This window comes from Zootoca vivipara, chromosome 15 (genome assembly GCF_963506605.1).
Source record: "Zootoca vivipara chromosome 15, rZooViv1.1, whole genome shotgun sequence".
Taxonomy (NCBI): Eukaryota; Metazoa; Chordata; class Lepidosauria; order Squamata; family Lacertidae; genus Zootoca; species Zootoca vivipara.
The window spans coordinates 7,028,959-7,042,044 of record NC_083290.1 but is presented as its reverse complement, the minus strand read 5'-3'; the positions used below and the strand labels follow the sequence as shown (position 1 = coordinate 7,042,044).

The 13,086-nt window shown below is 46.1% G+C and overlaps 1 protein-coding gene across 8 annotated transcripts in view; it reads left to right on the top strand.

Annotated features, from left to right (window-relative positions):
* Window positions 1-13,086, top strand: part of ACACA (acetyl-CoA carboxylase alpha) — a 204,110-nt gene that overhangs the window by 17,679 nt on the left and 173,345 nt on the right. For all 8 annotated transcript variants that reach the window (XM_060268325.1, XM_060268328.1, XM_060268326.1 and 5 more), the window contains 6 exons: window positions 2,077-2,209; window positions 3,775-3,913; window positions 8,423-8,532; window positions 10,232-10,313; window positions 10,999-11,097; window positions 12,216-12,322. In XM_060268325.1, the coding sequence (XP_060124308.1) occupies window positions 2,077-2,209; window positions 3,775-3,913; window positions 8,423-8,532; window positions 10,232-10,313; window positions 10,999-11,097; window positions 12,216-12,322 (670 nt within the window). The remainder of the gene's footprint in view (window positions 1-2,076; window positions 2,210-3,774; window positions 3,914-8,422; window positions 8,533-10,231; window positions 10,314-10,998; window positions 11,098-12,215; window positions 12,323-13,086) is intronic.

Below are 13,086 nucleotides of genomic sequence, written 5' to 3'. Positions count from 1 at the left end.
TCTATAAATTGCCCTGTGATCTTCAGACAAATTAAATAAATACTTAAATAAATTGGAGAACACTGGTGTGGACGGCATTGAGCTATATGGACCAATGATCTAACTTGGCTTTAAAGTAGGGCCACCATATTTCAAACAGTGAAAATCCAGACAGAACAGTGGTGTTTTTTTTAGGGGGGGGGCAAAGTTGTTTTAGGGCAAAATCCCCAAAATGCCACTTTTGAGCTATTTTTTATGGGGAAACGGCAAAAACGGCACTGCCGACATGGGCTGCCATACGTCTGGATTTTACTGGAAACTTCTCCCGATTTCCGCCTGGGCACTGCTGCCGACTGCAGTATTCAGGATACGTCCGGCAAAATCCGGACGTGTGTCAACACTACAGTACTTAAAGCTGTAAGCAGGTTGAGGGCTGCCCAGGCCTTTAAAAGGAGCAGACTGAGAAAAACATGGTTTTTTGTGTGTGTAAGAGAGAAATGCCTCCAGTTTTAATTCAAAGGAAACTGTGTCCTAAATATTAGATTAGATTTCTTTATTATCATTGTGTAATTACGATGAAATTGGATGCTATCCCATAAAAACAAGAAACAAAACAAAAAACACATTTTCAGCCACACATTCACAAACCTACCCAACTCTTCAGGTCAATTATTTAGTTACAGTATTTAAGATGGCTATAGCTTTAGGGTAGAAACTTTTTTTTTATTCTATTTGTTCTTGATTTAATTGTTCTATATCTCTTGCCCAAAGGCAGTAGTACAAAAAGACTATATCCCGGATGAGAAGGATCCTGTAAAATATTTTTTACTTTTTTGAGGCAACGGGAGCTGTATAGATCTTCCAAATATAAGTATGTTTGGGACATGCTAGTACAGCTAATCTTTGCAGACCCTCTTCTGGGTGCCTCCAGCGACTGGGGAAGACCACTTTGGGTGGTAGTACTATGTTGCCCATCATGGAGTCATTTCAATGCTGTGGGTAGACCTTTTTTTAAAAATCTCCCCAGATATTTTAAGCTACACACACACACACACACACACACACACACACACACACACACCCCTACACCTAATACTGCTACTTTTATTTCTATATTTTTTATTGTTTTGGTCTGTTTGTCAAGCCACCCATCTTGTCAAGCTTTTTCCTTCTTTTTGAAGTACAGAAAACAAATACTGTAAAAACAAGGGCAGGGAACCTGGTGCTCTCCAGGTATGGCCAGACTACAACTCCCACCATTCCTGGCCATCTTCCTCATACAAGGTGCAAATCCCACTTTATTCTTCTCCTTGTCGAAATGTTGAGGACTGCTCGAGGTTTCTGGTTCCTTGTAGAATCGAAGCAAGCAAGCGGCGGTGCCCTTTGGGACTGGTAGGACGACAGGCAGGGAGGCCAACAGTAGGGGGAGCCAGAGCCCATGGCAAGCAGAACCGCTCCCAGATTGGTTGTATGTTTGAAGGCAGACGGCAGTGTTGGCCCAAAAACAAACACCCCATTGTTCTGCCCGGACGCTGAGGTCCAGTGCCGAGGGCCTTCTGGCGGTTCCCTCGCTGCGAGAAGCCAAGTTACAGGGAACCAGGCACATGGCCTTCTTGGTAGTGGCGCCCGCCCTGTGGAACGCCCTCTCACCAGATGTCAAAGAGAAATGCAACTACCAAACTTTTAGAAGACATCTGAAGGCAGCCCTGTTTAGGGAGGCTTTTAATGTCATACCTCGGTTTAAGTATACCTCGGTTTAAGTACTTTCAGACCCGTCTGGAACGGATTAATCCACTTTCCATTACTTTCAGTGGGAAAGTTCGCTTCAGGTTAAGTATGCTTCAGGTTAAGTACAGACTTCCGGAACCAATTGTGTACTTAAACCAAGGTACCACTGTATTGTATTTTAATATTCTGTTGGAAGCTGCCCAGAGTGGCTGGGGAAACCCAGCCAGATGGGTGGGGTATAAATAATAAATTATTATAATTATATTATATTATTGGTGGGGCAGTTCCCTGTGTGCGCTGCTGGACGAGCCTCCATTGGAAGTTAAGTGTAGCAGCTCTTATACCACTCTCTTCCTTTCTTCCTCTCAGGCCAAGTATGTCTGGTCTCCACCTCATGAAGCAGGGCCGGGATAGAAAGAAAGTGGACCTGCAGAGGGATTTCACCGTCGCGTCACCCGCAGAGTTTGTCACTCGCTTTGGGGGGAACAAAGTCATTGAGAAGGTGAGTTGCAGTATTCTCTCTCTCTCTCTCTAAAAATAAGCAAAGTTTACTTCTCAGAAACTAGGAATTCAGAGGCATGCAACCCGATGTGTTCGGGTGTTTGCTGGAGCTTTCGGCAAGTTCTTGGAGGATAAGGCTTCCAGTGGCTATGCTCTCCTTCCACGGCTGGAGGCAGTGTGGCTCTGAATGCCAGTTGCTGGGAATTGTGTGTGGGAAGAGGTGCTGTGGGACTCGGGACCTGCTTCCTGTAGGTGTCCGTTTGGCCACTGTGAGGTGCTGGACTTCATGGGTGCTGGTCCCGATCCAGCAGGGCTCTCTTTATGTTCTTATGCAAGTGCTCAAACCATGTATGAATTTCTCTGTGCGCTTGGGGATAAAGCTGAGCGGGGGCCTGGAAACGATACCTTATGAGGAACAGCTTAGGGAGCTGGGTATGTTTAGCCTGGAGAAGAGAAGGTTAAGGGGTGATATGATAGCCATGTTCAAATATATAAAAGGATGTCATATGGAGGAGGGAGAAAGGTTGTTTTCTGCTGCTCCAGAGAAGCGGACACGGTGCAATGGATTCAAACTACAAGAAAGAAGCTTCCACCTAAACATTAGAAAGAACTTCCTGACAGTAAGAGCTGTTCGGCAGTGGAATTTGCTACCAAGGAGTGTGGTGGAGCCTCCTTCTTTGGAGGTCTTTAAGCAGAGGCTTGACAGGCATATGTCAAGAATGCTTTGATGGTGTTTCCTGCTCGGCAGGGGGTTGGACTGGATGGCCCTTGTGGTCTCTTCCAACTCTATGATTCTATGATTCTATGATAAGCGAAGTGGGTGAGACCGTGGAAACTAGAGGGCTCAAATCGTGTATGAACAGGGGCACAGCACAAGTCCCACATGCAAAGTCCTGCCCACTCAGTCCCTGGACCTCCCTGGGTTGAGCAGGGAAAGTCTCAAGACTTTGTTTGCCTGTGTTCTCTTGAGATTGGGCAGTGGACATTGGAAAGCCTCTGTTAGATAGAGCACACTAGGGCTGATGTACCCGGTGGCCAATCTGTAATAAGGGAGCTGCCTATGTTTCGAAGGTCCAGGGCAGGATGGGATATCCTGGCTACAAAGAGTCAGGGCTATCTGAAATCTGCTGAGCTAACCTTAGAGCAGGGGTGCCCAAACTTTTTTCAAAGAGGGACAGATTTGATGAAGTGAACATGTGTGAGGGCCGACCAAAGTTGTTGAGCTTTTTTTTAAGGATTTGACCCCAATAAATAAATTGCCATAAGGGCCGAATTAGGCCCCCAAAACGGACTTTGGACATGCCAAAGGCTCTGGAGAGGCAGGAGGTGTCTGGACAGTTCTGCTGTCAGAGACGTTCTTTCCCAGCCTGGTTGGTTTTAGGTGGAAGCCTCAAAATGTCCTCTCTGGCCAACTTCCTCTGAAGAACCTGTTTGGCAGCTGGATGGGGTGGCGATCAGAGGTGAAGTAAGGGGATGTTTTTTGTTTTCTTATTTTTAGGGGGCGGGGAGGAGTTCAACAAGTTTAAGAACGGCTGTTTTGAAAGGCTTCCATTCTGTTTTGTCTAGGTCCTTATTGCCAACAATGGAATTGCGGCGGTGAAATGTATGCGGTCCATCAGGCGCTGGTCCTACGAGATGTTTCGGAACGAGCGAGCCATCCGGTTTGTTGTCATGGTGACGCCTGAAGACTTGAAAGCCAACGCAGGTGAACCTTGGAAGCCTATTTTCATCTCCCCCCTCCCCCCCATTTTCCTCTTACGCTTGTTGCAACTATAGAAAGTTAACCCTAACCCTGCAACAATTTTAAAAGTGCTTTCTGTTGCCTGATTACTACCAGGGGAGGCTTTCAACTCTAGGACTTGTCTTGCTCCAAAGTGGCACTTTGAGATTGGGTTGTATCCCAAGTCTTGTCCTACTCAGAGTATACCCACTGAAAACAATGGACATGACTTGCTCGGGTCCATTAATTGCAGTGGATCTGTTCTTGACTAAAACTTAGTTGGATACAATCCTTTGAAGTAGGGTGCCGTTCTTGTATGACGTTGCGGGGAGAAGAGAACTGGGCCAGATTTTGGCTGGCCTTAGTCTGTGCTTAACAAAGACCCTGTCTGTCTAGGGATGGAAAGGAAGGGGATGCTGAGATGTGAATACACATGGACCACCTTTGAGGCTGAGTGTGATTGGAGGAAAAGAACCACCATGTTCTTCCCAAGCTCCAGGCTGGGCATGAGGGCTTCTTCCTTTTTTAAGCTAGCTTCCAGGAGCTCTGGCTTTGTGTGAAGTTGGGGAGACCTGCCAGCCTCTGGGATTTCTTGCTAATTTACACAATGTCCAGATTTGGACAACCAAGGAGTCTTGTGGTAATTGCTTTCAAGTTTATGGTGTGGTCTATGTATTGTGTGGGATAGTGGTCCTTGGTTGTTTTTATTTTCCCGAGGAGCCGTTAATTGTTTGGGATGTCTGCAGACCATCTGATGGACATTTTTTGTTCTACAGATCAAAGTGCATCCAACACTTGCCTTGTCATTCTAAAATGTGCCTTTTTTATGTGAGCCAAAGTCAGGCACAAGGCTTGTTAACATTAGCTTCAGATCAAGTTAAGCAAAAGTACCCTGAATAGGTAAATTTTTAAGGAAAAGTTGCCAAAGTGTACCAGTGCTAAGTTACGAAAATTGCGGGCCCTAAACCAGAGCCTTGCAAATCTGTTTGATAATCTGGCCGTGGTCAAAAGAGCTTGGATTCCCATTGTTGGGGAAAAGAAAAACCAAGCATGGGGTCAGGTGCAGATATTCCTAACTGTTCTGTAACCTTTCTGTGCATCACCTATTAGAGTGCTAGTTGTCCCTGGACCACAGTTTGAGAAACTCAGCCTGTTGCTTCTGCTCATTTGCTTAATCTCACTGTTAGTGAAGGTGAATTTGGTTGCCAACTTTCAAATAGTAGATTCCCGCTACCTCACATGATGGAGGTCAGGAATAGGCACATGCAGTTATGCTACCCTATGGCTTCTTAATGATTTCTGCAGATATGCCTATTCAGATGCTTGTACTGGAATCAGATTGGAATATCTTGCATGTTAGTTAGTTTGATATCTTCTCCAGTGATGATGTTTTATACTGAAACCTATGAATTACAAAAGTTTGGGATCAAACCATCTGGCTGATTCATCTAAGGAGCAAGGAACGCATGTTTTTAACTGGTGTGTGGGCTTATAAGCTGAATATAGGAGTGCCTTTCTATTTTCAGTTGTCTCTTTTTAACATAGACAGGAATATTCAGTCTCCCTGCCAGCTGAAATCTAGCACCACAGGGAGAAAGCTAGAAGAAGTCTCTTGGGCACACAGGTTGCTAGCATGCTAAAGGTGTCTGCTGAAATGCAAGAGGCCTTGTTGGTCTTGGTGCTCTGCTGGCTCTTGAAAACACACCTGTTTATACAAGTACTTCCCTGAACTTGAACTACTTGATCCAATTGTTTTAATGGCTCTGGTGACATTTGCTGCTCCAGGTTGTGTGTGGCCGAATAATTTTAAGAAAGGCACACCTGACTCACCACTGTAGAGTTGTCCGAGGTTTGGTAAACGAGATCATTTTGACATATTGTGGTTTCCATTTATGACATTTATAACCAACAATAGTGAATTGTACAAACCTCCAATGACTCACGCATCACTATGGAGGGGGAACTTGCCTCCCCATGGTGGATTCTCCTTTTGCCTGCCATAGACATGTTTCAGACTCTCCCCTTCTCCCAGCAATTGAGTCTTTTTCATCACTTTTGATCTGATTTCATTATGATGTAAATTGTGACCTGTCGCTCCATATTTATTTATTAATGCTGAAGATGAAGATGAAGATCTAAACATCATCTATACTTCAGTCAGTCATGGTTACAGTTCTGAGTTGTTGTCCCCCCCCCCCTTTATTTGTACAGCCTATTGACTTTTTATAGCTGTATACTAAAATAAAAAAACAAACACACATATATATATTTAAGCAGAAAGAAATGCACACTTTTGTCAGCCCATTTCTTGGCCTGGCTGTTTCTTAGCCTGTGAAAAAGTAATTTCAGCTCTTGGGGAAGCTCAGCTTTCCCACTTCAAGCCTTGGTTTCTGTTTGCATTTCCATCTTCTGTCTGAATTCTGTGTGCACTTTGAAGTTTTTTTTGGCCTTCTGTATGCTTTGGAGAAGTGCTTGAGCTCTTGAGAGGAGCTTGGCTTCAGTGCCAAGTGGAATGGCGACAGCAGAGTTTAGAATAAAGAAAAAAGGCCAATCCCATATTACTGGCAGTGGGGATGGGCGGGTGTGGGGAGCAGCCTCCCTTCTCAAAGCCAACGGGCAGTAAATAATTAACAACAATGAATTAAGCAATTTATTAATTATTATACGTGCCAGTCACGTCTTTCCAAAATGGTGAACTCAGCCCAACTTAAAAAGAAAAACAAACACTAGAAGTTTAAAAATAAGTGTGAAAACAGATCCAACTCAAAGATAGGCCCATGTGAATAAAACTGTTCTTGTCTGGCCCCTTGAAATAGACAGTGATGGAGGCAGGAGTGCCTCCCTGGGGAGAGCATTCTACAAATCAGGAGCCACCACTGAGAAGGCCTATCACCACCCTCTGCATCCTCCTAGTGGGGCCACATAGAGAAAGGTCTCAGATGGTGACTGCAGGGTCCAGGTTGGTTCATGTGGCAAGAGGCAGTTCTTGAGGTGTTGGGGCCCTGAGCCGTACAAGGCTTTAAAATTATAAACCAGTGCTTTGAATTGTGCCTGGAAACTAACTGGGAGCTAATTCAGTTGTAATTATCCACAGGAGTGGTGAAGAAAATGATTAGTGCACTTGCCACCCTTTTATGACACCCAGAATCTGCTGCCTGAGGTGGCCACCTCATTCAGTCTAATGATAGGGCAGGTGCCAGGGCAGGTGTCGGGAGCAGGTCAGCAATTACTCACAAGGTGTCCGTGAAGTTAACATTTTATTCAAAGATACGAAACAGCTCAGGCCTCGTGAGCACAATAACTCTTCCTGGTAGCTCTTTCCCCAATGAGTCAGTTGCGAGGACTGAAGGACCTTCCCACAGCTCTCTATAAGTCTCCTGTCCTGGTTCCTTCCCAAGCAATCTGAGGTGCCTTCATCTTGCTTATCTTCGTATCTCTTTGGGTTCTGGGAGACCAAAGAGGAGGGGAACTGGTCACAACAGGAGGGGGAGACCCCCAGGCTTCTTCAGTGGTCTGCCTCTTGGCTCCCACCCTCTCCAGCCTCCGCTTCTGCCTCAAAGTCTGAACTGCTCTCTGCCACTGCCTCTCTCTGCTCACTAAATCCTGTTACCTCTTCAGCTTCCAACACCTCCTCCTCTCAGTCTGCTCCCTCCTCTCCCTCTGACCACTCATCGTCGTCCCACCACCAATCCCCTGGCTCTGTGCCGCCTTCCCTTGGGGGTTCCCCAGCTGGTGTCTCCCACCATCCCTCTGCATCCAGCAAGTCCATGACCACAGGACCTGGAGATAACGTGGTATCTACGGCTACCTGAGAAATGTAGGTAGGAGCTAGGAATCATGACTCATGTGCTGTGTGTTGAGTGTTTCTGTGTCTGAGGGAATAAAACTTTGTACCTGCCTACTGAGTAAATCAGAGGTAGGGAAGTGAATATCTCCAGAGGACCAGAACATTATCCTCCCCACTGCTTGGAGACCAGATTTGATAGTTGGGTGTGTTCGCCCCCCTGACAATCACCTGACATCCCAACGTTGAGTAAACTTCCTTTGCCTGCACAGGTCTTTCAGCAATGAAAGGGTTCCAGTTTTTACAAGAGTCACCCAAAACATTAATGTTTCCCTTTCTGATACAAACAAATGCATCATTGTTATATTGTATCGTATTGCCTTGTTTTAATTAGTGTTTTGTAGTAATTTTGGATTATGTGGAGTATCTGAGCTTTATCTGAGTGGATGTGGTAACCAAGTAAGTTCGTTGTTCCTGCAAGGGGACAATGACAATAAAGTTTATCTTATCTTACCATATCTTACCTTATCTTATCTTATGCCTCAAATTTTCTGGAGCAGTTCTCCATCTGTTCTGAAACCTAAGGATTTTATGCTATTAAGTCTTGTTTGCTTAGGGTTTGGTTTTTTTTTAAGAAGATGTGTCTGAATATGATAACACTTGGTAGCTGGACATGGCAGTTTAAATCTTTTGTTCCATTATGTTGGCAGAGTACATTAAGATGGCTGATCACTATGTCCCGGTGCCCGGAGGCCCAAACAACAACAACTATGCAAATGTGGAACTGATTTTGGATATTGCAAAGCGGATTCCTGTGCAGGTGAGAGAGATGGAAACTGGGAATTTAGAAAAAAATGGATACCAGGGACAGTCAAGGTGGTGCCTTCCAGAAATTGCTGGGTACAGCTCTGATCACCCTTGACTATGCTGCCTGGGGATGATGGGCGTTGGAGTCCAACAACAAATCAAGGGCACCATGTTGGCTACTCCTGATCTATATGATGACTAGGTGGCCCTGCCACGCGTTGCAGTGGCTAATCCCTGTGACAGCCCCCACCCTGTCCCGATCCATGACCTATTCTGTTCCTCCCCCACCCCCGGCTCATCCCTGTGAATCCCCCCAACTCCCTCCTCCCCCCAACCTCCACCCAGGTGAGTCAGTACCTCCATTCGGCCTAGTTTGTAAAGGCTATTCTGTTCCTTAACCCCCCCCGGTCATTCCTGTGAATCCCCCAACTCTGTCCCGACCTATATCCTCCCCCCTCCTCCCCCCACCCCCACCCAGGTGAGTCAGTACCTCCATTCGGCCTAGTCTGTAAAGGCTTCGGCCTAGTGGTGCTATTCCCACACAGTATGGCGTATGTTCCTTTCACGTCCACTGGAGGGTGCTAGTTTTTTTAAAAGACCAATTTTACCTGTGTTAGGTGTGCGATTTGGAGACTCTAAGGTTCTGCAAACACTCTCGTATTGGCAAGGAACGCTGTGTCCAAATTTGAGCGGAATCGGTCAAGCCGTTTCCAAGAAAAGTGGACTATAACAAACATGGCCCTCCTACATTTTTTTTTATATAGATGTGCTAAGGGAGATGTGTTTGTGTGTGGTGAAGAAGTCTGTGGCAGTGATTGGCTTGGTTTCCCTCATCCCACAGAGAAGTTTGGGAGGCCCTGGGTCTTGGGCTGCCATTGGCTGAGCTGCTCAGGTCCTAAAATCTGGCAGGGCCGGGAGAAACACTTAGGGGCAGGATTGGGGGAAGCAGCAGCAGAAGGGCCAAAATATTTAGGAAGAATATCCCTGTGTGGCCCAGTGAAAACGGAGCATGCTCAGTGGTTGTGGAATGTTGACTCACCACTGGAGGGGGGGAATGCAGCCTGGGGTAGGGGACATATAGAAGGGGGCATTGCTGGCTGGCTGGCTGGCTGGCTGGTTTGGGCCTTGAGGAGTTGTTTCCCACACCTGCAGCACCTTGTTGCAGGTCCTACTTGTTGCACTTTAATACATGCATGCGCAGTGTGTTACATGTACATCTGTACCCATTTGTGCATGAGCTCCTCTTACACATGTGCTAGACAGGTGCATGTCCCCCCCAGGAATCCCTTCGGTGTGTACGTGGAGTGGAAAATATGTGTTTGTCACCATGCAATGTGCAAAACTGTCAAGTCTTGAGCATTCTTTTTAAATTTCTTTCTGCCATCATTATGTGATCCGCAAAGGATTTTTTGACCCCAAAATCCTTTTCAAAAATTGTTCTTTTTTTAAAAAGTGAATTTAATAATGAATAATTTTTCTAAAAGGTTTGAAATACTGTAGAAGACCTGATGATGGGAAAGCTGTTTGAAATGCAGCCTTGAGAACTGCAATTCCCCCCCCCCCCCGGGCCTTATTTAAATATGGATCACACTTCGTTTTGACATGTGGCCCCCAAAATATTGATTGTGGCTCCATACGGCCCTCTGCTCCAAAAGACGTTAGCCACCCTGATGTGAAGAAACCTTAACCTGCTTTTTTTATTTCCGATGTAGGCTGTCTGGGCTGGTTGGGGCCACGCCTCAGAGAACCCCAAACTACCAGAGCTTCTCCACAAAAATGGAATTGCCTTCATGGGTAAGAGAGCCTTTCAGTGTGGAGGGGCAGGAGAGTCAAAGCCTCTACAGGAGTTACATGTCTATACTGCGCCTCCAGCACCATCAGTCATTGGGGTTGTTGGTTTTTTTAGTTTAATATTTTTATTTTCAATTAGCAGAGAAGCACAGTAAAAAAACCCGAACAAAAACATACATCTCCCACAGTCGCCTGCTCATTGCTGCCACCATGATCCTAAAATACCCCATAAACTCTAAAATGTCATAACATGAGAAATACGTTGCTTATTGTATGATGGTAAAATTCGCATTCGTTGCTGCTCCTGCTTTTGCCTCTGGCCCCACTCACAAGTGGCATGTGGTCCCCAGAAGGTTGTCAGGTTGGGAATTTGGCCCTCGGGCTGAAAACAGGTTCTCTAGCAGTGCAGTATCAGGAGGAGCAGGGGACCCAATCCAGGAGCCGCCATGCTTGTGCTAAGCTATGGTTTGGCTTAGCATGATGTGCAAACCAACTGCCCATAGTTACATTACTGGCTGCTCTTACATATGTGCTCCTGTCCAGTGAAATCCGGCTGCTGCCAAGCTTAAAGGAGGCGCTCTTTTTTTTGATGGCAGAAAGTCGTTTTCTTGCTGAATCTTTTTCACTTGGTGTTGATTTGATCTTCCTTGTGGACTCTCTCCCTCCCACACCCATATTTCTTTTGCAGGGCCCCCAAGCCAAGCTATGTGGGCACTAGGAGATAAAATCGCCTCCTCGATAGTGGCTCAGACTGCGGGCATCCCCACCCTTCCTTGGAGCGGCTGCGGTAAGAAGTGTGTGAGGCCCCTTGTTTGCAGCTGTCTATAAGATGAAACAGCAACAACAATCCTGAGAGATAGTGTGAAACAATGGATACGAGAAAGAGCTGTGAATCGAGTAGTGACCAGTTCAAATCTAGCTTTAGTCATAAATTTACGACGTGGCTATAGGTGAGCTACCATCTCTTTGCCTCAGCAGTCCTGTCTACAGTATGGGTTTAATCATACTGATCTACCTTACAGGGTTATTAGGAAGCATTATTGTGATAATAACAGTGGTCCCTCGACTTACAAACTTAATCCGTTCCAAATGCACATTCGTAGGTCAAAAAGTTCGTAAGTCGAAAAGCGGTTTCCCATAGGGAAAAAAATATTGGGGAAAATTCATAAGTCGAGGAAACTGCATTTAAAACCGGCAATGGTTTCCGTTCGGATGTAGAAAAATTCGTAAGCGTGTGGCCATTTGTCCCGTTCGTAAGTCGAAAACTTCAGATGTCGAGTAATTCGTAAGTCGAGGGACCACTGTATATGCCAGAGGTTGCCAACGATGTGCTCATGGGAGCAGTGGCACGCTTGAAGTCTTCCCCAGGTGCTCATGAAGCTTCTGAGCCCTCCCCCCCCCTTATCCATGAGGGGAGTAAGAGTGGTTAACTTTCCCTCCATTGGAAAGTACATAGATCCGAAAGAGGAAATTGGAAGAATGACACGCTTTCCCGCTTCCTCATTTAGCTCTATGTGCTTTTCAGGGCTCAGATTAAATCTGCCGGGTGTGACTCCTAACCAGATTTCATTGGAAAAGCGAATATAATGGTTTGGTGACCCCCAAATGGGCATTTTATGCAGAGGAAAGAACCATCACCCTCACTCTGGTTTGGCTTTGTCATGTCATCACATAGCCAGATCTGATTGGCTGCGTGCTGTTGTGACATCATCATGCCACCTAAATGAACTGGGATTGGCTGGAATAGCCTGAGGAAGGAGCGTCCCTACCTCTAAATTTTATTTCCCCTAACGTTCTTTTGTAAAATAAAGCTCAGCTGGAGTGTAGGAAGCTGTTTGGGAAGGAAGCTTTCTAGATGGGCCTGAATTTATTTTGAGGCCATTCAAACATTGCTTTGCCTTTCAGGCCTCAAGGTGGACTGGCAGGAGTCGGACTCTCCGAAGCGCATCTTGAACGTTCCCCGGGAGCTGTATGAAAAGGGCTGCGTGACCGACGTGGATGACGGGCTGCGGGTAGGTTGGGATGCCCACTTCATAGACCTTGCGCCAGTGGCTCTACAGTCTGTTGATTTTTATGCATATGCCTGGAGGGGAACCTGAGACCCAAGGGCCGAATGTGGCCCTCCACGCCTTGCTATCTGGCTCTCAGAACCCTCACCGGCCTTGCTTCAGACCACAAGTGCTTTTGGACGACTGGAATGTGTCCTTTTCAAATCTGATAACGTCTCCCACTTGCCTGCATGGAGTATAGAGAAGGGTGTAGAAACTAGCCTACTGTACAAAGGTAAATAATTTACCTTCATTGCTCTGCCCACCTTTGCCTCTAATTTAGCAGGGCTCTTACATTCCAAGAGAGGGTTTCTAAAAATGTTTCAACAACACTGATCTGAAAGGAGTGGGGGTGACTAACTCTCCTTAAAAAATGGTTAGCGTGCAGTCTCGTACACAGATGTCGAGTTTTTTTCTGTGCAGATGGAAAGCTGATAAGGTGGCTTGGGTCCAAGCTATTCCTTCAAATAAACCTGCCTGGGTTTTGAGATGGGGCAGGGGTCATGGTGGGGTCACGGGAGAGACCCTTCTTGGTGGCTGCTCCCAGACTTTGGAACTCCCTCCATGAAGAAAGCTAGGTTTGCTCCCTCCTCTGGCAGGTGAGCACCTCCTTGTTCAAACAGGCTTTTGGGAACCGACAGCTATTTTTTTTATTATTAAATATTTTATTAGTTGAATATGTTGTTGTTGTTTAGTCGTTTAGTCGTGTCCGACTCTTCGTGACCCCA